This window comes from Cryptomeria japonica, chromosome 9, assembly GCF_030272615.1.
Source record: "Cryptomeria japonica chromosome 9, Sugi_1.0, whole genome shotgun sequence".
NCBI lineage: Eukaryota > Viridiplantae > Streptophyta > Pinopsida > Cupressales > Cupressaceae > Cryptomeria > Cryptomeria japonica.
The window spans coordinates 753,022,581-753,050,523 of NC_081413.1; the positions used below are offsets into that span (position 1 = coordinate 753,022,581).

At 35.0% G+C, this 27,943-nt stretch overlaps 1 protein-coding gene across 2 annotated transcripts; it reads right to left on the minus strand.

The window, feature by feature from the left end:
• Positions 1-161: 161 nt before the first annotated feature.
• On the minus strand, positions 162-27,943 carry LOC131064632 (pentatricopeptide repeat-containing protein At5g27110). Of its 2 annotated transcripts, none has more exons than XM_057998827.2 (5): positions 24,722-27,943; positions 24,389-24,452; positions 9,799-9,873; positions 785-872; positions 162-606 (listed from the first exon to the last, which is right to left on the minus strand). In XM_057998827.2, the coding sequence occupies exon 1, from the start codon at positions 27,678-27,680 to the stop codon at positions 25,005-25,007; it is 2,676 nt and encodes an 891-aa protein (XP_057854810.2). In that variant the 5' UTR covers positions 27,681-27,943; the 3' UTR covers positions 162-606; positions 785-872; positions 9,799-9,873; positions 24,389-24,452; positions 24,722-25,004. The 2 variants fall into 2 exon arrangements, with proteins under 2 accessions (XP_057854810.2, XP_057854806.2); XM_057998823.2 differs by having other exon boundaries at positions 9,799-9,904.

Genomic DNA, 27,943 nt, shown 5'->3' on the forward strand with positions numbered 1-27,943 from the left:
AATGGTTATTTTTTCAATGTTTGAGTTGATTTGACCTCTAAAGCATTTTTCAAAATAAGATTAGTGACATGAGATGTTGCAACATACACCTGTCAAAATTCAAAAACATACAAAATTTTGTATTATCAACTTCAAGAATATGTAGTCTACATCATCCTTGCTCTTTGTCTTTCGAGACCTTTTTAGGTTTTTCATTTTAAGATGTCGAACAAATACTTACTATAATCCAAAATAAGTTTGTTGATGGGGAACCCTTTTGTGACATATTCGAGAATATGGTCATCCACAATGATAGTAATTGGTGTCTCCATGACTTTTGAAGTATGGGTACAACGTAACACCATCTTAGCATAACAAGGAGGCCAAAAAAAGTAGGATTAAATTTATTAGTTCCTTTTCACCATCATTGGCACTCACATTACACCAATATGTCCACACATCAATTTCAATTATGTTCTATGTGAAGTTATATATGTCAAATATAATTAACCAACCATAATAATATGACTCGTTGGCAAAAGCCAAAACTGTTAACTCTTACATGATATATCATAATCTAAAAAGGCTTGTAAATCTTCATTTTGGTCAGCTGCAATAGATAGCATTCTGCATAGCCCAAAATAAAAATAGTCCAATTAGACTATTATAATGTAAAAAATCATTAAAAAAACAGCCAAATTCATGAATTTAAAGTTTATGAAAAAAATTAGCATTTATGATAATCTTAGTAAAAAGATAGTTGAAATTGACTTCCATAAAAAACTAAACAAGCAGATTTAACTACCTTCTACACTTAACTTTCGGATAAATGCCATCACTCTTACAATCATTTCTTACAATTCTTCCTGGTTGCGAATCAATCGTCTGTAAAACTGTGTTATGAAACTTAATACAGTTAGAATCTCTCACATTACAAGAAAATATTTACTACGCAGCAACTGCACGAGCACTTATAATATGATGTATATAGTTTTTCATCGCCATTATAACTGAAATGTGAAAAAAAAACAAAAAACTTCTTTCATTAAAATTTTTTAAAAAATTCATTTTTGTAACTCCTATATATTTCAATCCAGTGCTGAACAGAGAAAAATCTCCTCTTTCATTGAAAAACAAAAAATAGATAATTAAAACTCCCATATAATTAAAACTCGGGTTGGGTTGGGTTGCTAATACATCAAATCGAATATCACTTACAATAAGATTATTTACTTTAAGGCTCAGACTTGATGTCAGACATAAATCAATTACGACAAAACTCTTTCCCAAAAGAATGCATTCTGAAGTTTCAGGATTGGCTAATGGCTACGTGACTATATATACAGAGACAATCTTGATGGTATTGAGTGGTGTAGCTGACAAATGGAGTTATATGGTGTTTCTCTCAAGCTTTTAACCAGGTCTCCCAGTTGTAGCATCATTGTAGTTTCTCTCAAACTTTTAACCACGTCTTCTAGTTGTAGCATCATTGTAAAACTGCTTGAAGTCAATCTAGTGTTGTTTGGAGGATCAAAATAAAAAAATGACACCAAACTGCCAGCAAAGAAAAGAATAAATCAAAGAGGACAGAAAACAATTTTTGAGGAAAGCATGCCCCAAAATCATTCAAACTATCATCTGGAGTTGAGAAAGGGGGCCACGACTCATGAATGGTTCTATACAGCATGAACGAGGATCTGTGATCAATAACTCTAGATAAAGTATAGGAAACTGAAATGCTGTATGGTGTGATATAACAAATGTTCATTAATAATAGATATCTAGAACAGATTTCAAATGATGGAAGAGAAGCTAATTCTTTCAATAAATTGATGTCAAGACTTTTCCTAGTTCATTATTTTCAATAAAAAATAATTTCTTGTAAGATGGAACAGCAATTCGTCGTGATTGTCTGATTTGTGCTCATTGCAGTCCCTCACGGTATTCATGTTCTGTCGACACGTATTTAGTCTTCCTTCATCGATTGATTATATAGCAGCACATTTTGATAAATCAAGTATGTTAAATCTGATTTTAATTCCAAAGTAAATCAAGTACGTTAAATCTGATTTTAATTCCAAAGCAAAATTAGTGTGGTGGTTACCTATCACCAAGAAAAGTCAATAGGATAGTTCAAAATGTGAATGTTTAAGTACTTTTTTGAGCTACACTAGTTTCTAGTTGTATGTATTGCAAATAAGTACTTTTTTGATCTACAATAGTTTCTAGTTGTATATATTGCAAAATAGTATCCCCTGGCTCTTTAATAAAAAAGATGGACCTGACAAGTTGATATTTAACAAATTGAATAATTATATCAGCTTGTTTTTGCATACTTCATGAATGAAGAATAAAACTAAATGTTTTGTTATCCTCATTTTTTGATTTTCAAAAATGTGACGACCCTTACAAATTTTTGTCAAAAAATGAAAATTTTAATCTATGGCACGCTTCTCGAGGTAAAATTTTGCCCTACCCATGGACTAGATTAATCCTCAGTCTATCCTCAAACCACTTTTCAAATTTCATCGTGTTTCGGATTCATTTGCTATGTTTTTTCTTCAATTTCGGGTTTTTTTCTTCCTGATTGCAAGTGAAAATTTTTCCTTTGATTACAAGTTTTATTTTTAAGTTAAGTTATTTTTGTGACTTGTTAAAAAAAATTTATTTTCCCTTTACTAGTCTTTTGTTGAGTTTTTTAAAACTTGTAAAGGGAGTTTTATTTCCTTTTTACATGTATTTTAAACTTGTAGTTTTCTCTCACAAACCCAATTTTGCCTTAATGCATGAAAAGTGAACATATTAAAACTTGCAAATGGGTTTTTGGAACCCGATTTCATATGTTCTTTGCAAATTTAAAAACTTGTTGCCCTTCTCCAAGAACCCGACCAGCTATTGAAGTCGAATTTGTTGAAGGATTTAATCGATTTTTATGGAAAGATTTTAGGAGGAAGGTGTTTTGAATCCCAAGCTATTTTCATGCATTTTGAAACTCCTTTTGTGCCATATGGTAGTCGTTTTTGCTGGTTCAAAGGCGTTAAAATAACAAACACGTGTTTTTCAAATGCCACGATTTACCTCTTGGAAGTGTCACGAATCCTCCTTCACCTAAGTTGTTTTGGCTTCTCTTACCTAGGCATGGGGATTGGAAGCTTCATTAGATCGATTCTTCATGCATTTGTTAGGCGTTTTTGCTGCATATGGTATTTTTTTAAAACGTGGCTAGGGTTTGAATCATCTTCTTTTGTCTATTTAAGAGATTCATTCTCTTCTTTCAAGGATTGATTCTTGTTCTTGGGAGGTCGTTTTTGTTGATCAAGGTATGTTTTCTTCTCTTGTTTTTGCTTTCATTTCTTGTTTTAGTTTGTTTTAGTTTCCTTGATCAAGTTGTATATATGTTAGTTTTGTTTTGTCTTGCCTAAAATCGGTTTTGTGAGAGATTTTTCCCCTTTGTTCCAAGTTTGCAAAGCAATTTGCAAATTGCATTGTCTTTCTCCATTTTCCCTCTTTGCTTGCATTCGGGTTTTAAAAACCCGATTGCAAGTGAGATAAAAGATCTACCCCTTTGGTTAAAAGACTTAATCCTCTTTTGCCAAAACTTCAAGTTTCAAAGTTATAAGTCTTTCCAATTTCGAGTTTTAAAAACCCGATTACAAGTAAAGGTTTTTCTCATTCCCATGTGGTTAAAATGGAGACGATCTTCCAAAATTTAATTCATATCCATCTGCATTCATTAACCTTGTTCACAAGCTTCATTCCCATCATTTCCCACATATCAAGATCCCTATTCCCACCATTTCATCCACTCATTTCACACCTTCATTCATTTTTCCCATTTAAAGTCTACTTGTAATGCAGCTTCCAGAACCTGAAATTCACTTGTGAGCCCATTTTTGCATCAGTTTATCCCTTCCCTTGTCAGTTTGTTTTGCACACACGATCTACCAAATCAATGGATTAAGGCATGGGCCTTATTTTGCAAGCAGATTTCAAGATTGGAGGATGATACAAAGAAGAGATACAACAACAACTCATGGTTGAGAGCATAGAATGTTTTCAAAACAAAGATGGTCATGACATGAAAAGAGGAAGGCATCCCTTTCTCTCCTAAAAAGCCAGTACTACCCCAAGCAAAAAGATAAGGTTGAAGTTCGTTGGCCAAGGACACAAAGATCATTAAGGATGCAAATTCTCGTTCTGGTTCAACATGTCTTCGCTGATCCAGAATACGTCAAGTTCTAGCATCCTGAAGCAACATGAAGATCATCACAGAAAAGGATGAAGCAGTTAGAGTCATGTCTTTGGACACAATAGTTTTAATTATGCATTTGTAATTTTGTTTTGACAAGTAACATGTAAAAAATAACTTTGTAATTGCAAGTTAACTCATCACTTGCACTTTTGTAATTACATGTAAAGCAACTACAAGTTGAGTTCAATTAGAACTGTAGTTGGAATAAGTCATGGTGGTTGAGAGAATTTCTCAAGTTAGTTAGAATCCTCCCACCTTTTTCCCAAGGCTCCTCTCCTATAAATACTTGAAAGGGTCTATTGTAATATATATCTTTTGGCAATGCAACAAAATTCTGCCAGTTTGTATGTGCACTCTAAGACTTTGAGCTTAGATGTAAATCAAATTGCTTTCAATAAAAGAGGCAAGTTGTGTTGAGACTTTGTGCCAATTCAAGTTGTTATGTGACGACATTTTTTGGAGTTGATTGTGATTTTTGTTATATTGTTCAAGATAGATTTAAATTCGATCTTACAAACTTTGAGCTGCTAATTGTATTTAGAGTTATATGTTTGGTTTTTAGATTTGGTCTTGCAGACTTTGAGCTGCTTATCATATTTGAAGCTAGTGTGGAAAGCTCAAGAGGGAAGATAGCTTGTAGACTTTGTGTTGCTTCTATTTTTAAGATTTGTGCATGTAGGGTGAAGTGCATCATGTAGTTAGACTTTGAACTGCTACATATTGTGCTTGGTTACTAGAAAATCATCTAAAACAGTTGATAGGAGAATAGATAGTTGAAGACTTTGAGCTTTCTTTCTGTTTTCCCGTCCTGGGGAAGTGATGGAGGTCTTTGTGTCTTCATGAAAACTTTACTTCCCTTTATGTTCCAAAAATCCTACAAAAATATCTCATTTTTGTATTTGTTGTTATTTATTTCCAATTGCTATTACTTTTTTGTGAAGAGAAAAGAGTATAGTTTTTCTTGAAAGAAGAAGAAAGACTATTGTCCCACCCATATTAGATTAGTTTAGTTTGTAGATAGGGGAAGTCTTCCCTAAATTAGGAGAGTATCATACTCACACACTATGGCTAAAACCACAATTTTGCACATCCCCCAGGTGTACAAAATTTTCAACCAACATGTTTCTGAATACATGCGTGTAATAACCCACTTAACTTAATCCAAAAACTCAACTGATTTTTTTTTTCTTTTAATATATAAAAAATATTGATTTCTTATTCTTACTTATACTTATTTGTTTTTTTATTCAATCACATGCTCAGGTACATCTATCCAAACGAGATAGGCATCCATCCAACCGACATGGGCATCTAACCATACGGGTTAGACATCTATCAATACGGGACTAGGCATCTAACCATACGGGTTAGGCATCTGTCCATACGGGATAGGAGGTTTCATCTATCCAATCCGGGATAGGCATCTACCCAAACGAGGTAGGCATCTATTCATAAGAATAGGATATGCTCTGGCCAGAGACTTTAGACTCACCAAGACCATCCGGGTCTTGAGCCACTCTCTAAAGACTACACTCCCCTACTAGGAGTGTACCGAGGTCGCCATCCTTAGGAATATTAAAATAATTACATAAACAAGCTTGAGTTTCGCCTCGGAATTCGGCCTAAAGCCTTGGGAAGTCAAGCGAATCCATACGGGATTCCTTCTGAGTATGCATTGAATTAATTTTAACCTTTCAATTAGTATTTGCACCATTTGATTAAAAGACCAAGGAACTTCAAGAACCAACTAATCACCCAAAACCAAATCCTAATCCCCATCCCCGAATGCCTGAGTACAAGGGACAACTCCATCTCTAGACTGCCTACATACCCGTTTCAGCACGAGATCAAGGCGTAAAGTATGACAGTTCTGGTTTCTAACTATGGTTTAATGTAAATTGTTTTGTGGGTACGCAACCCTTTTCTCGGGTCAATGTCCCAGATAGTTTCTCTACGATTGCTACCCACGATGGTAGCTCTATAGCAAAAAAGCTTAAGGTGGCCTTCTACTTGTGTCCTAAAATAACTAAGTCTTATTTTCTATTAAATACGTCACCCTTATTCCGTTATCATCCGTTGAAATCATCAAGATAAAAAAAAAAATTCAAGATCTTCACACACATCCAAACCCTAATGGGTTTATCTAAAGTTCAACTGATCGAATGTAAATTCATTTAAAAATCAATCTTTTTAGATTATCGATCCAAGGGGGATTACCCGCCCCTTGGATTTTAACTACCAAATGACCCTTATTTCTCCCCGGTGATTTAGAGGGACGATGTCACAGACGTAGTTATTGCAGCTTTATTAGGCGTTAAGTGCAGGTGTTCAACACGACGACATTACCCGTAAGTGTGACCCAGAGGCACCATAGATACCTGTTAAGTGCAGGTGTTCAACACAACGACATTACCCGTAAGTGTGACCCAGAGGCACCATAGATACCAAACGCCGCTAATTTTTTGTTTCAACTCCTCTTGTTTAGTTATGTAACTAGGAATTTAACTTTGAATTCATGAATCTTAAATGAAGCAATATACTAATACAATTATGAAAAAGAAACTATTATATACAAGGAATTATCTCTTGAATTGAAAAAACTAAAGTATGAATTTTACGTAATTGAAAGGAACATGAACAAATCGACTACTTGGAATAGTATTTTCTCCGAAGGAAAGTTATGATAATTAAAAATTCGAAAACTTGAACTAAATACATGAATTTACTAATTGCTTGGAAACCATGATACTTTCAAAGATAACTTATGAAAATGATTTGAATTACTTGCAAGATATAATGGTTTTGGACAAACCATTACACAATAAGTATGAATCCTAGTACTAATTTGCTTGAAAGAAAATTAAATGATTGAATAGTAAGAATTTGGAAATGAATTTTAACACCTACTTGTTTGAAGTGAAAAGTATTTAATAATAATTCCAACTAATTCTTCCATATGAAGTAATACAAATTTCATCTACAAATGATAACACTACTTTAAATGTGAATCCTAATACTTTAAAGGTACTAAATTGCTTGAAATAGAATTTAAATTATCAAATAATTATAATTTGGAAATGAATTTAATACTCACTTGTTGAAGGGAAAAGGAAACAAGTATTCAACAATAAGCTTCAAATTAACCACATTATTCTTAGTTACTAATTGTTTGAAAAAGAGATTAGACAAGAGTATAAACACTTGCTAGTTAACCAAGTAAATAATACTAAGTCTCCTAATAAACAATTCTAATCAATAAACTTCTAGTTGCTTTTGAACTAATACCTTTGCAAGATTATAAAGTGATAACTAATTACTCCTTCCACTCAAAGTAACATTAACTGTATCGTTGGATACATTCTACAAATAATAACTTTATCAATTTCAAATACTTCAAAGGGAGCTAATGTTTGCCCCTTAAATTACCCTCAATTAGAATTGTTACTTAATTTTCTAAGTGATCACGGAATAGGTTTCTTAAAACTCATTTGTTAAAACAATTTCGGTTTTGAATAAACTCTCTTTGCATCCTAATTAATACTATTACCATGTGAATATTTAACTATGCAATTTACCTCTAATTTTAATGTTAATTAAATTTATCTTTACTAATTACTTGTATTATTAAGTGTAACTTTTCCTTTTTACTAGTCTTATGTTTCTTTTAGCTAGAAGGTAAATGATTTTAACTATTAAAAGAAGTGACTATTCGCAATGCCTTATATGCTCATATCTTGGCATCTAATAAAGAAACAAACCAAATAATCAACCTTTCGAATTGAGGCATAACTTTGTTTAACATTAACTCATATTGCTGAAATACCTAAAAGGGTTACTATGAATCTAAACACATTTACTTGTTAGGTAAATTTCATTAACATTTGATACTTGTACTAATTGAAATATACAAAAGATAGTTTTGAAATCCAATAATTAAAGAACTTAAATATTTGAAATGTATTAAATGTCTTGAGGGAACCCACTTACTATTAGGATTTAGTTATTTGATGAAAAGATCCAAAACTATGGAATAAGTGTATCATTAGTGCAATAACATTTTCCTTTGTTTTTTTTTCCTCAATCAAACTAATTTGTTTAATAAAAATATTTAACTATTATATCTACATCCTAAGAAGGATTAATTCAAGATGATAAATCTCTTAATGCTCGATTTTCTATTGAAATTCTCAAGTTTTAATTCACCCTTTTGCCTTATGCAATATTTATCTTTTCAAAACCCAAGTGGCTCTATTCCCATCATTGAGGAGATACTAACTCTTTAGAATTTAAAAAGAGTTCAAATTTGCAACTTAATTCTCCATAATAAAACTCCAATAAGGTATCCATTAATATGGGTTAGACTCTTTTCGCTTAAATTTTCTTTTAATATTTTAATAATCTAATTCCTAAAACTTAGAGATGATATTTTAAACATATTTCCATTAATTTTAATAAGGTTAGATTATAAATAGGTCTCATTAATCTTTTTTACATAGATATCAATAAATAAAACCATTTTTCATTAAATAGACCTCAATAAATAAATCCATCACTAAATTTGATTAATTTTCAATTATTAAAATTTATAATGATAAACTAATCCCAAGTGCATAATTAAATTTCAAAGAACTATAAGCTTATTAATTTTAATCATTCAAAATAACTTTCAATAATCTAAAACATTTTTTTATTTTAAATTAGAATAAAATAAAAATAAATTTGAACTACTTATTTTAATGATACAAATAAATTTCAATTACCTAAACAACTTAGAATATATATAATTTTTTCAATTATTTGAATAACACATAAAATCTAATTACAAACTCTAAAGTATAATTCAATTTTAATAAAATAATTCCTAACTCAAAATATGTATATGTTTTTTTTTTTAATAATCGATAATTAACTCAAAATATTTTAATAATATAATAATTATATTTATTTAATCTTAAATAAAAAAAATTTAAAAAAACTTAAATCTACAAACAAATTTAGAACACAAATTTAAATAAATTTTATATATATGTTTATATAATATTATTTGAAGGGAAATTTACTAATTTATTAATCAAGGCAAGATTTACATTTTTATTTTATTTTTAATTTCATACATGCACAGGGAATAATATCTTCTTTTTTTTAAAAAAGCCAAAAAGATGAATATGTTTCTAAAAAGTACAGAGATGAACTTAATTTTCTATAATGCACAGAGATGAATGTTTTCCTAAAATCCACAGACATGAATAGTTTCCTAAAAATCCACAGAGATGGGTATTTATCTAAAATACACAGAGATGAATATATTTCTATTTTTGTTTTCTTTATTATGATTTTAGATTACTTTGGCAATAGATTTATTTTTGTTCAAGTTATTCTAATAATATTCCATTCTAAAAAAAATTCTTTTTTTTTTTGTAAAATAAATAAAGTTGATTGAAGAAAATATAATAGATTAAAAAATAAAATTAAAATATAAACTTTCTTATGTGCAAAATTCTGAAAGAGACGAGAAGAAGATTTTCTTTGAAAAGAAAAAGCAAGCAATGAATATGCAAGAGGGGAACCTGGATTTGAATGAAAAACCTTGTTGACCTCCTTCAATTCCTCCTTGAATCTTGGTAATGATCTTCTCCAAAATCCTGCGACACATCTATAAAATTTCTCCTACAACTAACATGGTATTGAAAATAAATTCATGAGAATTTCAAGACTACTTTATCATAAAAAAAAAACAATGAACTCCCTTTTTGAAAGATTTGCATACATTATATAGAAAAGATGCACCAATTCCACTATCAAGATAATTAATTGAAAATGGAGGTTTTTTTTCTAAAATTGGTTTCATGCAAAATTGATTGATCACTTGGTGGAGGAGTTACATGCAAGAATATGCAATTTGAATTTTATCTCTAAAAGCTTATATTTCCTCCTACAACATGTGCTAAATTAACATATTGAGAAAATAAGAATTTTCAAAATTAATTTCATACAAAATGAGTGTTGTCATAGTGGGGGTTACACTTGACCATGTATTTGAAATTTGAATTTGAATTCTCCCCCAAAGATGCATTTTGTAACTCCTTTGTCATAAAAATGCCATGAATAGAATTATTCTTGTCATAGAATAATTTTGTAACTCCCATGTCATATATTTGCTAAATATAATATTTATTCTTTAATATTTAAAATTTAAAATTTCTTTTCTAGAATCTTCTTATTTCTCCCACATCATGTGCTCAATTAGGATATTGAGAAAAATAAGCAATTTTCAAATAAATTATGACCTCATGTGTGTGTCATCAATTAAATTCATTTTTATTTAAAAACTTCAACCTCATTTCAATTTATCTTTTCTTTCTAACATTACTCATAAAATTAATATTATAATTATTATTATTATTATTATTAACAAATCATATCAAGGTCCAAAAAGAGGGTTATGCCAATGTGGTTAGATTTTGTGTGTAATTTCAAGTGTGCAGTTTTTACAGGACAATTAGGAGCTAATTACTTGTTCTATAAAGAAATAATGGAATGGCTATTTGAAGTTTGGTCAGATGTAATAAGTTTTTGTTATCTGAATTTGGCATCCTCAAATCATGTGATATCAAATAAGCTTATGGGAAGGTATGTTCTTTGAGACCATGTATCATCTTTTGTCAGAAATAGAATTGTTCTTGCATGATTGGAGTCGCACCATCAAATGATTAGGTTGGTATTGCTACATTTGCGGTACTCCTTGTTAATGTTTGTAACTTCAGGAGACATCATTACCTGCAATGGTTGTGAATTTCTTCTTCTTGTTGTTTTGTTTATCTTGTTGCATCTCTTCATAGTTCATAATTTTGCTCGACCATTTTGAGCTCTATGTTCGTTGTAGTTTATTTCATCGCTTCTAAGTTTGTTGGAAGTGTTTTGGTTCCCGCACTTCTTGTATTGATTGTGAACTTATGGATGCCTTGTGTCTCTTGTGATTCATCTCCTATTCTCTTCGTATTCCTTCCGAGGAGAGATTCATTCATGTCATCATCTATTTGGCTTTCGTCGGTGTGAGTTCATTTGTGACAACACTTATGTGGCTCATGTCAGTGTGGGAGTATGCTTCAGTTTGCTTTGTAACTACCATCGAAGTTATGGCGTCGTGGCTTTCTGCCTTCCTCTGTCTTGAGATATCTATTCGAGCCCTTTTTTCTCCTATAAAGCAGTGTCTGCAATTTGTCTGGTGCACGTGTAAAATCCATAAGGAAGACAATCTATTTTATATGCTTTGGCATTCTTCTGTGCATAAAGTGTTTTTCTATTTGTATATTCTTCAGCAACTAAAAAGATTATGCTCTAGTCGCATTGAGGAAGCTTTAGTCTTCAGAAGATATAATCAGCTTCTTCTCTTAATCGTTTTAAGTGTTAGCAATCAAATTTAGAGGACTGCTTATTCAAGCTTGAGAGCTTTGTATTCTATTTTGCATCTTCAATAAAACTTAATTTTTGGTATGGTTGGGTTTTTCACACTCAGATGGAGGGTTTTCCCAAGATAAATTCTTGTGCTTCTTGTTCTTGTGTTTCTAATTTCTGAGTTATAATCTTTCTGGTTCTATTCTTAACATGGTATCAGAGCGGGTCTACAGAAAAGATCCAGAACCAGATTGCCTAGCTTTAAAATATTCTTTTCTTAAGCTTAGCTTGTTTATTTCAGTTTTCAACAATGGTAAATGGACTCAAAGTTGAAGACAGGTTGGATGGTGCAGCTAATTATACCTCATGGAAATTCAGAGTCCTTATTGTGCTTGAAGAGAATGATCTTCTCAACTTCGTGAAGTCTGTTGTATATGAACCATCGGATGACTCTGAGAAAGCACAATGGAGAAAGAATAATTTCATGGCAAGAAAGATACCAATTGATTCTATTATGGATCATTTGGTACCCATTATATCAAAGTTGGGTTCAGCCAAAGAAATGTTTGAATGCCTCCAAAGCTTGTATGAATTCAACAGCACTACTAGAGCTCTAGCCTTGAGACGCCAACTCCTTCATATTAAAATGGCTAGAGGTGAATCTGTTGTTTCTTTCTTTATGAAGATTACAGAATTGAAGGATCAGCTCAATGCTATTGGAGATTCTATTGAGGATAAAGACCTAGTTATGCTGGCCATAAATGGCCTTCCTCACTCTTGGGAATCATTCATTCAAGGTATTAGTGGAAGAAATAAACTACCCAAATTTGATCGGTTGAGAGCTGATTGCATTCAAGAGGAATGCAGATTGGAGGCGAGAAGAATCGAGCGAAAATCTCACCATGAAGAAGATCATGTTCTTGTTGCCCACACTTCTAAAGAAAAGGAAGGAAAGGAAACTTCAAGAGGAACAGAGATAGGAATTCTAATTCATCTCCTGAAACTAAAAAGAAAAAGGATCTCTCTAGAGTTCAGTGTTTCAGATGTGACAAGTTTGGTCACTTTGCTAGAGAATGTCCTTCGAGGCCCAAGCATCAAGTAGCTGCCACAAATGTTGAAAATGCCTCTCCTCATAGAGAATCACCTAAAAATTCAAAGGGTTTCTTATTTATTTTTGCTTTTTCAAGTAATGTTCCCTCTGATAGTAACACTTGGCTAATTGACAGTGGAGCTTCTCGCCATATTACAGGATATCGTAAGCATCTCTCTAATCTAGTAGAAACGGATTCTCATTTGCATGTTATCATTGGTGATGATGCTTGTTATTTTGTAAAAGGAGCTAGAACCACTTCCTTTCATTTAGATTCAGGTATCCCTCTTCATCTGAGTGATGTGCTATTTGTTCCTGGAATCAAGAGAAATCTGATTTCTATTTCAGTGTTGGAAGATAAAGGATATCAAGTTGCTTTTGTTGAAGGCAAAGTTCTTGCATGGAAGAAGAAAACTAGCATCAAGACAGCTTGTGAAATTGGTGTTCATCATGATAGCCTATATAGACTTTCAGCTCACCCTATTCAAGCCTTAGCACATGATTCTATGTCTTCTAGTGAGTTGTGGCATAAAAGATTTGTTCATCTAAATTTTAGAACGCTTTCCTCCATGGAGAAGATGGTCATTGGTCTTCCTAAGCTCAATCAAGATCATGATGGTGTCTGCAAAGGATGTGCTCTAGGTAAGAAAATTAAAAGTCCTTTTCACTCTAGTGCAAGTAGAGCAAAAGAAATTCTATAGCTGATTCATTCTAACTTGTGTGGTCCTATGTATGTTGCTTCTTTAAGTGGTTTTTGGTACTATGTTACTTCATTGATGACTTTTCTCGTAAGACATGTATTTACTTTCTGAAATCTAAAGAATCTGATGAAGTGTTGTCTAGATTTAAAGAGTTCAAAGCTCTAGTAGAGAATTTGTTTGATAAGAGGATCAAAGTTTTAAGATCTGACAATGGGGGTGAATATACTTCTGGTTTATTTCGAAATTTCTATATTGAAGTTGGGATTAAAAGGGAGTTTTGTGTCTCTTATAATCCCCAACAAAATGGAATTGCTGAAAGAAAAAACAGGTCTATTGTTGAGGCAGTGAAAGCCATGATCCATGATCAAGGTCTTCAAATCTTTATTTGGGCAAAAGCTTGCAGGATAGCTGTTTATATTCAGAATCGTAGTCCACATCAAATTCTAGACAATATGACTCCTGAAGAAGCTTACTTGGGTATTAAACCAAAAGTTAGTCATCTCAGAATTTTTGGGTGTCCAGTTTACATTCATGTACCTAAAGATAAGAGGTCTAAGCTAGAACCTTCAGGCAAGAAGGGAATTTTTGTTGGTTACAATGAATCTTCAAAAGCTTTCAGAGTCTATATTCCGAGTCAAAAACATATTGAAATTAACAGAGATGTTTCGTTTGAAGAAGATGTAGCTTGCAAAAGATCCTAAAGGATCTTCTATGGAAATTGATAGAGAAGATCATGAAATTTCTCAAGATATGGATATTGCTGCCCCTGATTCCCCTTCCGAGATTTAGAGGGAGACTCCTAATTTAGAAGAACCTATTGATCCTGTTGATCCTATAGATACCTCTACTGAACCTAGTAATGTTTCATGTGACAAGAAGAGACCTTTGTGGGCCAGGCATACTATGCAAGAGTGTGGTACTTTCAAAAAAAGTAAGAGACCTCATAAGTTTGCTGGATATGTTGCTTTAATGAGTCATATTATTGAATCTAAGCCTTCAAATTTTGAAGTGGCTTCAAAATAGAAAGTATGGAGAGATGCAATGTTGGAAGAATATCAATCCATCATCAAGAATAACATTTGGGATATTGTTCCTGGACCTCAAGGTAAATCTGTTGTTTCTTCTAAGTGGTTGTTCAAGATTAAACATGCAGCTGATGGAAGTGTTGAAAAATATAAAGCTAGATTCGTAGCTAAAGGTTTTTCTCAAAAGGAAGGTATAGACTATGAGGAGACTTGTGCTCCTGTAGCTCGATACACTTCAATTAGAACTATCATTGCTATTGCAATGGTTAAAGGATGCAAACTCCATCAGATGGATGTAAAGACAACATTCTTGAATGGTGTAATTGAAGAAGTTTTTATTGAGCAACCAGATGGTTTTGTGATTCATGAGAAAGAATCACAAGTATGCAGATTGAAAAAGGCTTTGCATGGCCTTAAGCAAGCTCCACGTGCATGGTATGAAAGAATTGATCATTATTTATTGAGCTTGGGTTTCCTCAAAAATGATGTTGATCCAAATATCTACTTCAAGTTAATTGATGATAAAGCATTAATTTTAGTTCTTTATATTGATGATTTATTTCTTACTGGAGAGGATGATCTTATTTCTAAATGTAAGGAAGAGTTATCTTTGGAATTCGAGATGAAAAATCTTGGTCTTATGCATTACTTTCTTGGTTTAGAAGTGTGGCAAAGATCAAATGAGGTTATCCTGAGTCAAGAGAAATATACCATTGACATTTTGAAAAGATTTGGTATGTTAGATTGCAAGTCTATGGAAACTCCCATGGGAGCAAATCTGAAAAAGTTACATGAGGTTGCAGCTAGTTCAGATTTAGTTGATCCCACTATATATAGGTAATTGATTGGATCATTGATGTATTTAGTCAATACTCTTGAAATGGTTAGCTAGTTCAGATCATATTTTAATGTTGCCTTGTGGCAATTAAAATATTATCTTATTGTAATAAGGTTAAGCGATTTATGTCTATAGGGTTGGGCCCAAATGTAACGTGTGGTTAAGCAATTTATGTCTATAGGGCTGGGCCCAAATGTAACGTGTGGTTAAGCAATTCATGTCTAATAGGGTTGGGCCCAAAAGGAAACGTGTCACAACTTGCAAGTTATGTAGGCCCCAAATTGGGCACCAAAAGTGCAAATTAAAATATGTAAAATAAAGGGAATTGGTTGAAGCCGACTTGAAAGACTTGAACATGTTAAGATTCATGTTCAAGTCTTCCAAGTCGGCTTCAACCAATTCCCTTTATTTTACATATTTTAATTTGCACTTTTGGCGCCCAATTTGGGGCCTACATAACTTGCAAGTTGTGACACGTTTCCTTTTGGGCCCAGCCCTATTAGACATGAATTGCTTAACCACACGTTACATTTGGGCCCAACCCTATAGACATAAATTGCTTAACCACACGTTACATTTGGGCCCATCCCTATAGACATAAATCACTTAACCTTATTACAATAAGATAATATTTTAATTGTCACAAGGCAACATTAAAATATGATCTGAACTAGCTAACCATTTCAACACTCCCTCTTAGCTAGAGATGATTCTATGAATAATCAAGTCTCAAAGTGACTACCACCATGGCTACTCCCATGGATGAAACACATAATATGTTCACCATAGCTACTCCCAGAGGGTGAATGAACTCATCATGGAATTTCTTCCATAATACCCACCATACCTACTCGTAGAGGGTGGGACCACCATGCCTACTCGCAGAGGGTGGAATTTCTTCAATGATGCCCACCATACCTACTCGCAGAGGGTGGGTCCACCATGCCTACTCACAGAGGGTGGAACGAGGGCTTTAAAAATTCTTCCTCATTCTATTATTTTTATTTTTACCAATGACACTGGCACGACACATCCTCTAGTACCATGTGGGCTGGTTGGGGACCAACTTGGAAGACTTGAACATGAATTTTCTGGGAGACTTGTTTGGCATTTCTTGGTACTTAGATGTTTTTCACATCTAGTGTTACCATCAATGCCAAAGAAGGAGATTGTTGGCACTATGGGTATGTGTGGCATTGATGTTTTGTCATTGATGTCAACACTAGTTGTTACCGGCAGACAGATTTACATTGGCTGATATGGATGGTTACCGGTATAAGATCTAGTGTTACCGGCAAAAGAGATTATCTGTTGGACACTTCCGACATGTTTGGATCAATGAAGTGTATTGGATTTCATGTGTTATATGCTTCATAAGCATGTTTTGGTCAATTGGTATTGGCTTGATAATTGGATGTTATCATACACACTAGTAAACCCTTACCAGCACTGGTTTAAGGCTTTATCGACAGAGCTTTCATTGAGGAATCATGACAGGATGCACAATTGGTGTTGGTGCAACTTCTTCGAATACTTGAGAGACAAGTTAGGGGTTTCTGCCCCTCCGGCAGAGACTTGATTGATGAAGTTTGTCATCAGTGCGGTATGCATTATCAGGAACATTATCCATTCTGGCACTGATGAATGGTGCTACTACTCAGGGGGAGTAGTCAACTTTGAGATTCAGAGGTTTATATCATTGCTTTGATATTTTTGTCAGGTTTCTAGCATTGATGTCAAAGGGGGAGATATATTGATGTGAAAATAAAAGAAAAGTTGTATACATTGGGGAGAGAGATTTTTTTTCAGAGCCTTACAGAGATATCATTCACTAGGGGAGAGCTATTGGTTGTTGGTTGTCTTCCACAAGGGGAGACTTGTTTGGCATTTCTTGGTACTTAGATGTTTTTCACATCTAGTGTTGCCATCAATGCCAAAGGGGGAGATTGTTGGCACTATGGGTATGTGTGGCATTGATGTCAACACTAGTTGTTACCGGCAGACAGATTTACACTGGCTGATATGGATGGTTACCGGTAGACAGGTTACCGGTATAAGATCTAGTGTTACCGGCAGAAGAGATTATCTGTTGGACACTTCCGGCATGTTTGGATCAGTGAAGTATATTGGATTTCATGTGTTATATGCTTCATAAGCATGTTTTGGTCACTTGGTATTGGCTTGATAATTGGATGTTATCAAACACAATGGTAAACCCTTACCGGCACTGGTTTAAGGCTTTACCGGCAGAGCTTTCATTGAGGAATCATGACAGGACGCACAATTGGTGTTGGTGCAGCTTCTTCGAGGATTTCAGAATGTTGAAGATGTCCGTTGATCGTGCTTCAATTGCTTGAAGAAATTGTTTTGGCGTGGTGGACCCATAATAGGTCCGGTACCTATCTAGGTTATGGACCAGTATCATGCTAGCGTGTACTCTACACATTACCTAGATGTTTCGAGATATTTTATGGATTTGATATTATTATTTTGGTATTAAGCCGACATGGCATATCATTGTAATAAGGAATTATGTAATGACATTATTGTAATATCTTTAGGTGGCCGACCTAATTGGTTTAGGCCTTAGGGTTTGTATAAATAAGAGGTAGAAACTCTTTGTAAAGTATCATGGTTATTGAAAAGGTCATGGTCAAAGAATGTAATGTGCGAATATTGTAATATCATTCAGGCAGATGAGTTAATCGATCATTGGTGATCGGATTGGTTTCAAAAGAGGATTTAGTCCTCTAGCATTGAGCTTAACCGAGACTGTAATCACGCATAGTAGATGTTATTTCTAGCAGTTCACTCTATTGGATTGTTGTCCATTTATCTTGAGAAGGTTGTAGCCTTTCTATAGTCAGTGAGACTCTTTTGTAATGAGTAGTACGCTCTAGGCAGTGTGCCTACCTGCAAGTGCAGGCCCCTCATTGTAACACATACTTCCTGCAGAAGTATCATCTGACTGTGGGTAGGCTTCCCACCGTGGTTTTTCCCTTTCCAGGTTTTCCACGTACAAATCATGGTGTTATGTGGTATGATTGTTTTGCATTGATTATCTAGTTAATTGTTAAAGTTGTATTGTTTACTGGTATATGTTCCTACCGGCATCTGTCTGTACCGGTACTTGATTTGTTTAAGGTTGTATTGTGGATTAAAAGTTATAATCTGTTAACAACTGATTCCCCCCCCCCCCCCCCCCCCTCTCTCAGTTGTTCATCGTTTATCCTAACAATTCAAGTACCGATATAGACAGATGCTAGTAGGAATAGATACCAGTAGACAACACAACTTTAACAATTAACCAGATAATCAATGCAAAGCAATCATACCACATAACACCATGATTTGTACGTGGAAACCCTGGAAAGAGAAAAACCACAGTGGGAAGCCTACCCACAGTCAAATGATACTTCTGCAGAAAGTTTGTGTTACAATGAGGGGCATGCACTTGCAGGAAGGCACACTACCTAGAGCGTACTGCTCATTACAAAAGAGTCTCACTGACTGCAGAGACGCTTCAACCTTCTCAAGATAAATGGACAACAATCCAATAGAGTGAATTGTTGGAAATAGCATCTACTATGCCTGATTACAATCCCGGTTAAGCTCAATGTTGGAGGACTAAATCCTCTTCTGAAACCAATCCGATCACCAATGATCGATTAACTCCTCTGCCTGAATGATATTACAATATTCGCACATTACATTCCTTGACCGTGACCTTTTCAATAACCATGATACTTTACAAAGAGTTTCTACCTCTTATTTATACAAACCCTAAGGCCTAAACCAATTAGGTCGGCCACCTAAAGATATTACAATAATATCATTACATAATTCTTTATTACAATGATATGCCATGTTGGCTTAAGACCAAAACAATAATATCAAACCCATAAAACATCTTGAAACATCCAGGTAACAAGATTCATTCTACACAATGCATCATCTTCATTTTAAGCACTGCTAGCCTTATGTGAACCATCCTTCCAAGAACTAGCGAACTACCTTCTTGAGGCAGTGATTCATTCCTAGGAACCAAAAAACTATCTTCTTGAGACAGCAAATCACATTCACAGTCGGCAAATTCACTCCTATGCTTTGCAACTGATCTGCATGACAGCGAATAGCAAATCTTGATATTGCAGATAAATCTATCAAGCTATTCCTTGTGCCCTAGTTTGGAATCCTCATTCTGTTATTCTTATTTATATGTTGCTTCAAGTGTTGAAGCAAAGTTGTATACTGATATTGTCTAATATAAACTGAGATCTTGTTGCTGGGTTTTTCACCTCCAAGAGGGAGGTTTTCCCAAGGTACTTGTGTCTTGTGTTGTATGCTTTTATTATTATTTCTGCTTATTCTCAGTCTGCTTATAATTTAAGTAACTAGATTAACATATGATTGCCTAAAATCAACAAATACAAGGCCCGATATATATTATGTTGTTAACACTCTCAATCAGTTCATGTGTGAGCCTAGACAGATTCATTTTGTTGCAGCTAAACATATATTGAGATATGTACGTGGTACAGTGGGATATGGTCTGAAATATATCTCTTGTGAAGGTCTAAACTTGCAAGGTTTTTCTGATTCAGATTGGGCAAGGTGTGTGCCTAATGGGAAGAGCACTTCCAGTTGTTGTTTCAACTTAGGTTCAGCTATGATTTCCTAGTGCAGCAAGAAGCAATCATGTGTGGCTCAAAGTACAGCAGAAGTCGAATATGTTGCAGCTTGTGTAGCAGCACGAGAAGTTGTGTGACTTCGAAAGCTTCTTGCAAGATTGTTTGGGCAGCCTTTGGAACCAACTGTGATTCTTTGTGACAATCAAAGTTGTGTAAAGCTTTCGGTTAATCCTATCTTTCATGATAGATCCAAGCATGTGGAGATCAAGTATCATCATTTAAGAGATATGGATCAAAGGAAATGAGTTGAGCTCAAGTACATTTGCACAGATGAGCAGACAGCTGACATTCTCACCAAGCCACTTCCTAGAGTGAATTTTTCTTATTTTAGAAATAAGCTTGGCATTGTGGAGAATGATGCTCTTGCTGACAGAGAATCTCAGCTTCAATGATTCTCATTTTATGTTGTCATGCATTTTTCTCTGTGATGAAGAAATTTAAGGTGAAAGCCCTTGTAATGCATTTTTCTGTGATGGACAAATTTGAGGTGAACGCCCTTGTTGCTCTTTCCACTCATGGGAGTAGCCATAGTGAATGTCATGTTGAGAGACTCCATGAAAACATCATGTTGAGCGACTCCGTGATGAGAGCTTGAGTTTATTTCATTCATGGGAGTAGCCATGGTGAACATCATGTTGAGTGAATCAATGATGCTATCACGTTGAGAGAATCCGTGATTAAATTTTGCTATTTACACATATGGGTGTAGCCATTGTGTTTGTCATGTTGAGAGACTCCGTGACTTGAAAATCAGTAAATGATATCTCCTTTGTTAAGAGGGAGTGTTAAAGTTTGTAACTTCAGGAGACATCATTACCTGCGATGGTTGTGAATTTCTTGTTGTTGTTGTTTTGTTAATCTTGTCGCATCTCTTCACAGTTCATAATTTTGCTCGACTGTTTTGAGTTCTATGTTCGCTGTGGCTTATTTCATCGCTCCTAAGTTTGTTGGAAGTGTTTCAGTTCTTTATCATATCTGTCACCGCACTTATTGTATTGATTGTGCACTTATGGATGCCTCGTGTCTCCTGCAATTCATCTCCTATTCTCTTGGTATTCCTTCCGAGGAGAGATTCATTCATGTCATCGTCTGTCTGGCTTTCATTGGTGTGAGTTCATTTGTGACAACGCTTATGTGGCTCATGTTGGTGCGAGAGTATGCTTCAGTTTGCTTTGTAACTGCCGTCGAAATTATGGCATTGTGGCTTTCTGCCTTCCTCCATATCGAGATATCTATTCAAGCCCAATTTTCTCCTATAAAGCAGTGTCTGCAGTTTGTCTGGTGCATGTGTAAAATCCATAAAGAAGACAATCTATTTTATATGATTTGGCATTCTTCTGTGCATAATTTTTTTTTCTATTTGTATATTCTTCAGCGACTCTAACTCTAAAGATTATGCTCTAGTTGCATTGAGGAAGCTTCAGTCTTCAGAAGATATAATCAGCTTCTTCTCTTAATCGTTAAGTGTTAGCAATCAAATTTAGAGGACTCTTATTCAAGCTTGAGAGCTTTGTATTCTATTTTGCATCTTCAATAAAACTTAATTTTTGGTATGGCCGGGTTTTTCACCCTCAGGTGGAGGGTTTTCGAAAGGATAAATTCTTGTGCTTCTTGTTCTTGTGTTTCTAATTTCTGAGTTTAATCTTTCTGGTTCTATTCTTAAAACTCCTCAACTCTGTTGAGAGTGAGAAGGCCAATTGCTTCTTTGTACTTGAATTGACAGAAATAATCTTAATTTCCCATGTTGTTGAATAGGGTGTAATTGTGAGAATGAAAAAACTTGAGATTAAGATGATATCCTGTAGCACTGTTACCGAAGGCAGGACTGCAGTTGGTTTTCAGAGTTCTTCGGAGCTCTTTGGATTCAAGTTGCCTTGATTTGCTCAGCGATGTGTGTGTTTAGTCTAAGCTACTTGTTTTTAGTGCAGTCCTAGGACTGATTTTTTTTTTATGTAGCTGGTGTCTCATGGTTGACAGTTGAACTGCATTGTTATATCTAAATTCCTTTTTGTCAAAGGGTTTGGGCCCTTTCAAAAGCCCACTTCACCCTTTATCAAAAATATGGTGTGATTGTGAGAGTGGATCATGCATGTGACCTCAAATTTCAATGCTATCAGTGCTCTGCATGTAGAAATTGTGAGATAGGATGAACTCTTTTGTGCAGTGAGATTTTGTCATAAGCCAGTTTTCAATTCTTTGGGCCTGTAATATTGCAGGCAAACCTAAGGTTCTGACTGTTGGTTTTGATCTTTCTCACTTGTTATCGGGATTCAAAATGCTCTACATCTTTGAGTTTGTCCGGCACCTTCACAGCATTGGGAGTAACCTTGGTCTTGCATTAATTCAAAATTTCTAGCTGAGACTCATCATACTATAAATTCTAAGACATGGCCACAGCTAAAAAGAACATAAAATTCTCCTTGATCTGAGTGGATTAGGTAATAGAACAGTGAAAGATATAAAAAAAAAAGTAGATGCAGATGGCAGTTCAATGCACATCCACCCTCAGTTACACTGACTTCTATCTTCATTGTGCTTCCTGCAGGGGTCAGGGGATGGTGTCCCCTTACATGTGTGTTGAGGCAGTGCTTGTTCTACACTGTTGTGCCAACTCGAAAGAATTTCAAAGAGAAAAGTGGTGAAGCATATGCTTTTGTTTCAGACGGATATAACTTGTGAAAATTAAAGCAAAATTAAATTGAGGGTGATAAACTGACAGTTCATTCGTTTTAGAATAAGTTAATGATCTTTCTTGATCTAAGAAACCCTAAACTAACTATAGGCATCAGTTGGAGCACATCACATTTGCACCACAGAAACAGTTCTGAGATTCTTCTTTATCATAGAAACTCAGAAAGAAAACCTTGCGAGGGCCACATCCCCAGGGAAAGATAAGAGGATTTAATGATCGAGTACTTGTTGTGAGCTACTATAATAAATAGTTGTCCGATTGTTTAAAGCCAATAATTAAAGATTTTGTCTCTATAAAAAGCTTCTGATTAATCCAAAGTGCAGGTTTTGCTAGAAAGGGGCAAAGACCTTGACATAGAAGGCAATGATTTGCCCAGTCTTGTATATGTTTCCCAAGGGAAGCGACCTGGACACCCTCATAATTTGAGGCTGGTGCTCTCAATGTTCTGGTAATAACAATATGTCTACTCCATCTCATATTCTTGCTCATATAAAAAATCTAGATATAGAGAGAGATTAAAACAAACATACAGTTCAATCCTACTTCAACCATTAATTTATTTTCAAAAAAAGCATCAATTTAATTTCAAAAGAAAGATACATTTAATTCTATAAATGCATTAAATTTAATCTTGAATGAAATATTAAATTAATTATGTAAGATGCATTAATCTAATTCCAAGATGCCAGCAAGCAGGAATGCAATTTGTGGAGTAAACCAGAAACACCCGTAACTCTTTTGATGAAATGCCTGATTGTAATCAGGTTTGAAAATGTCAAATAATTCAATGCATGTGAATTGTTTGTAGGAATGTTTGAGCTGAAATTAATTGAAATACAGAATCATTCAAATGCACAAAATTGCTTAATGAGAATCAATTGGTAACACAACAATTGCAAAGGTGTAAACCGTTTGGCAAAATGCCTCCATGAAATGCAGTCTCATTGAAAGTTAGAAAAACTAACATACAAATGCAAAAATAGATTTGCTGATAAAACCAAAGAAACTCTTGACAAAATGACATTGGCAAGTGTTAAGGACAAATGGATTTTTTGTTGAATGAAATAGGTTGACTATCCAAATATGCATGAATACAAACACCAAGAGTATGCAAGTTTTGCATCAGATACAGAAGGAAATGAGTACGTGTATCATTTACTTGTCTGATTGACTCTGTCTCATGGTATGAGAGCAGCTTCATATTTTTGAGGTAGAACTTGACCTTACGGTTTGTGCTCATGCCTTGCGTTGTAATTTAAAATGTGACTGCTCAAATCTTCTACTGTGTGCATCTTTTGCACATATCTCGTATTTGTGTATAAATCTCTTAAAATGACATCTAGACTACATCAAATTTGGGAGGCATTTGAATTAAGTCAAGGAAGGAAATTTGAATTTTGAATTTTACAACCAGGTTTCAAGATTTTTGGACCTTCACTATTAATCAGAAATTTTATTGAACATACCTTAGACGATGTGTTCATGGATTAGGAAATAGCAATTATTGTCTATCAAGTAAATGCCTCGAAGAAATGCGGCATATATAAAATTGCATGGATAATCTGACATGTGTATTTTAATCTCAAACGATCAACCCCACATAAGTTAAAAAATACAATTAATCCAAATAAAAAACCGATACAAAATGACAAAAGTTAATTGTGAGTCCTCCTCTCCCATTTCTTATTAGTCAAAAATATTTCATTTACTTCAAATATTGCTCACCTTTTGTTTTTCCTCGTCCTCTAACTTCTCCTCCTGCTTTCCGTTCCATACATATGCAGGTTTCCTAAAAAACAATTTAATGAAATGTCTATGTTATCATCAAACAAGTTTTTGACAGTCACCCTAACGATGACCCTAACGATGAATATAAGCAGTGATCTGCATTGCACTCTATGCATCTACTTCTAACAGTGAATATACGCAGTGGCCTGCATTGCACTCTATGCATCTACTTTTTAACAAAACCAACAGCATTGTCTAGATTGCCAAACACTCAAAAACAAAAATAAACTGAAAAATGAAAAATAATTTTCTAGAAACTAAAAATATAACCTTATCTCTTAAGTATGGCTCCAGATCTGACACAGTACGTGTTATTATAATGCCAACTTGTTTCCAGATTGCTCCGTTTAGCATCACCATTAATCTCCACATGAACATGGTACTTTTTTAAAATGATGGAAATGGTTCGCATCTCTCACAATAATTTGCCCTCCAGCAATCTCGGGGATGAATTTCTTTGCAGTGTGGCAATCAGCACAGACTTAAAGGCTCTGAACAACTCTAATAGTTGTTCCAGCGGGTGTTTAACAGATCAAATGCAATTGCCAACTTTTTACTGTGGTGGCAGGGAAAACTGTTTTTCCTCCTCTTCCACATCATTAAATAAATGAGCCGAATCAGGAAAATAACCTGCTGCCTTCATCTCCCAACCCATTTCTCCACCTTTGCATAAATCTCCTGTTTGTAGACGTGATCTGTCTCCTACAGAAAAAGCATGTACTGCTTTATGGCCTTCAATCCAACTACATCCAGGGATCTTTTTAATTCCTCTATCTTTCATCAATCTCCTTACCATTTGAACCTCACCCCACCAGCCCACTTCTGCATAGATGTTTGAGAGAAGAACATAAGTTGCAGCATTTTTAGGATCCAAATCAAAAAGCAGTGCCGCTGTAAATACACCCAAGCCTATATTCATATGTGATCTACAGGCACTAAGAAAACACATCCACACAACCACCACAGGTTTAACTGGCATCTTAATGATAAAGTTTAGGGTGTCCTCAAGATAGCCAGCACGGGCAAGAAGGTCAACCATGCACACATAATGATCAACTGTAGGTGTAATGCAATAAGGGTTCCTCATATGATTGAAATTTGCACAGCCCTCATCCACTAAACCTGCATGGCTGCATGCACACAGAACACAAGCAAAGCTTACTATGTCAGGATATGTTCCAGAGTGCTTCATCAATTCAAAGATTTTGAGAGCATCCTTGCAAAATCCATTTTGTGCATATCCTGCAATCATTGTATTCCATGAGATGACATCTCTTTGAAGCATTCTGTCAAACACTTCACGTGCCCTGTCTATGCTTCCACATTTTGCATACATGTCTACAAGAGCATTTCCAACTATAATATCTGACAAAACCTCCCCTCCCATTATGCTTTGATGGATGTCCATGCCCTGTTCCAAAGCTCCCAAATTGGCACAGGCGGGCAGGATGCTGGCAATGGTTGTGACATTTGGCTTTACACCTGCCAGTTGCATTTGCTTGAAAGTTTCTAAAGCTTTTTCCATTAGTCCATTTTGTGTATATCCTGCAATCATCGCAGTCCATGAGATGACATCTCTTTGGACCATTTTGTCAAACACTTCATGTGCCTTGTCTATGCTTCCACATTTTGTATACATGTCTACCAGAGAATTTCCAACTATAATATCTGACAAAAATCCCCCTTCCACTATGCTTTGATGGATGTCCATACCCTGTTCCAAAGCTCCCATTTTGGCACAGACAGGGAGGATGCTAACAAAGGTTGTGGAATTTGGCTTTATGTTTGCCATTTGCATTTGCTTGAAAATTTCTAAAGCCTTTTCAACTAATCCATTTTGTGCATATCCTGCAATCATGGCATTCCATGAAACCACATTTCTTTGAGGCATTTTGTCAAACAATTTGTATGCCTTGTCTATGCTTCCACATTTTGCATACATGTCTAACAGAGCATTTCCTACCATAATATCTGACAAAAATCCCCCTTCCATTATGTTTTGATGGATGTCCATACCCTGTTCCAAACATCCCAGTTTGGCACAGCTAGGGAGGATGCTGACAAAGGTTATGGAATTCGGCATTACACCTGTCCATTGCATTTGCTTGAAAGTTTCTAAAGCCTTTTCAATAAATCCATTTTGTGCATATCCTGCAATCATTTCATTCCAAGAGATGACATCTCTTTGAGGCATTCTGTCAAACAGTTCACGTGCCTTGTCTAAGCTTCCACATTTTGCATACATGTCTAGCAGAGCATTTCCAACTATAATATCTGATAAAAATCCCCCGTCTATTATGCTTTGATGGATGTCTAAACCCTGTTCCAAAGCTCCCATTTTGGCGCAGACAGGGAGGATGCTGGTAAAAGTAATGGAATTTGGCTTTACACTTGCCAATTGCATTTGCTTGAACGTTTCTAAAGCCTTTTCAACAAATCCATTTTGAGCATATCCTCCTATCATTGCATTCCATGAAATGACATCTCTTTGAGGCATTCTGTCAAACAGTTCACGTGCCTTGTCTATGCTTCCACATTTTCCATACATGTCTACCAGAGCATTTCCTACTATAATATCTGATAAAACCCCCTCTTCCAATATGCTTTGATGGATAGCCATACCTTCTTCCAAAGCTCCCATTTTAGCGCAGGCAGGGAGGACGCTGGCAAAGGTTGTGGAGTTTGGCTTTACACCTGCCAATTGCATTTGCTTGAAATTTTCCAAAGCCTCTTTAACAAATCCATTTTGTGCAAATCCTGCGATCATTGCAGTCCATGAGAAAACATTTTTTTGAGGCATTTTGTCAAACAGTTCACGTGCCTTGTCTATGCTCCCACATTTCGCATACATGTCTACCAGGGCAGTTGCAACTACAACATTTGATGAAATTCCTCTATCCTTTATATTTTGATGGATGTATATGCCCTGTTCCAGAGCTCCCATCTTGGCACAGGCTGGAAGTACGCTAGCAAATGTAAACTGATCGGGTTGGAGACCTGTTCGTTGCATTTGATGAAACAGTGTGACTGCCTCCTGAGGATATCCATGTCTTCTGCACGCTGCAATCATCGTATTCCATGAGACGCAGTCTCGCTCTTTCATGTGGTCAAACACTTTACGAGCATCAACCAAACTTCCGCACTTGACATACATGTAAATAAGCTTATTGTGAAAAGTTGTACATGTAGCAAATGTAAATGGCCTGTGAGCGATGAAACAGTTGTACATTTATAAAAACTCAAAGGACGGCTATAATGTTTTAGCGTCACCCTTATTGACTCCATTAACATTAGTGGAACATTTGCAGGCGGCAGCAACCAGTAGTTTCCCTCCCGTTTTTCCCACAGCGCTTGGCTTTTTTAGTCTAATCCTTCTGCCGTCTTTCAGCTAATGGAGTGTGTAAAATTTGTATTGATTACTAATTACTTGATCATTGAATCAAATGTCTTTTTAAGTAGAATATCATCTCTCTCTAATATTCTTTCATTCAA

Bases quoted from the DNA above. Each gene is read 5' to 3' on its own strand.
- LOC131064632 (XM_057998827.2), bottom strand. From the start codon at position 27,680: ATGTACAACTGTTTCATCGCTCACAGGCCATTTACATTTGCTACATGT.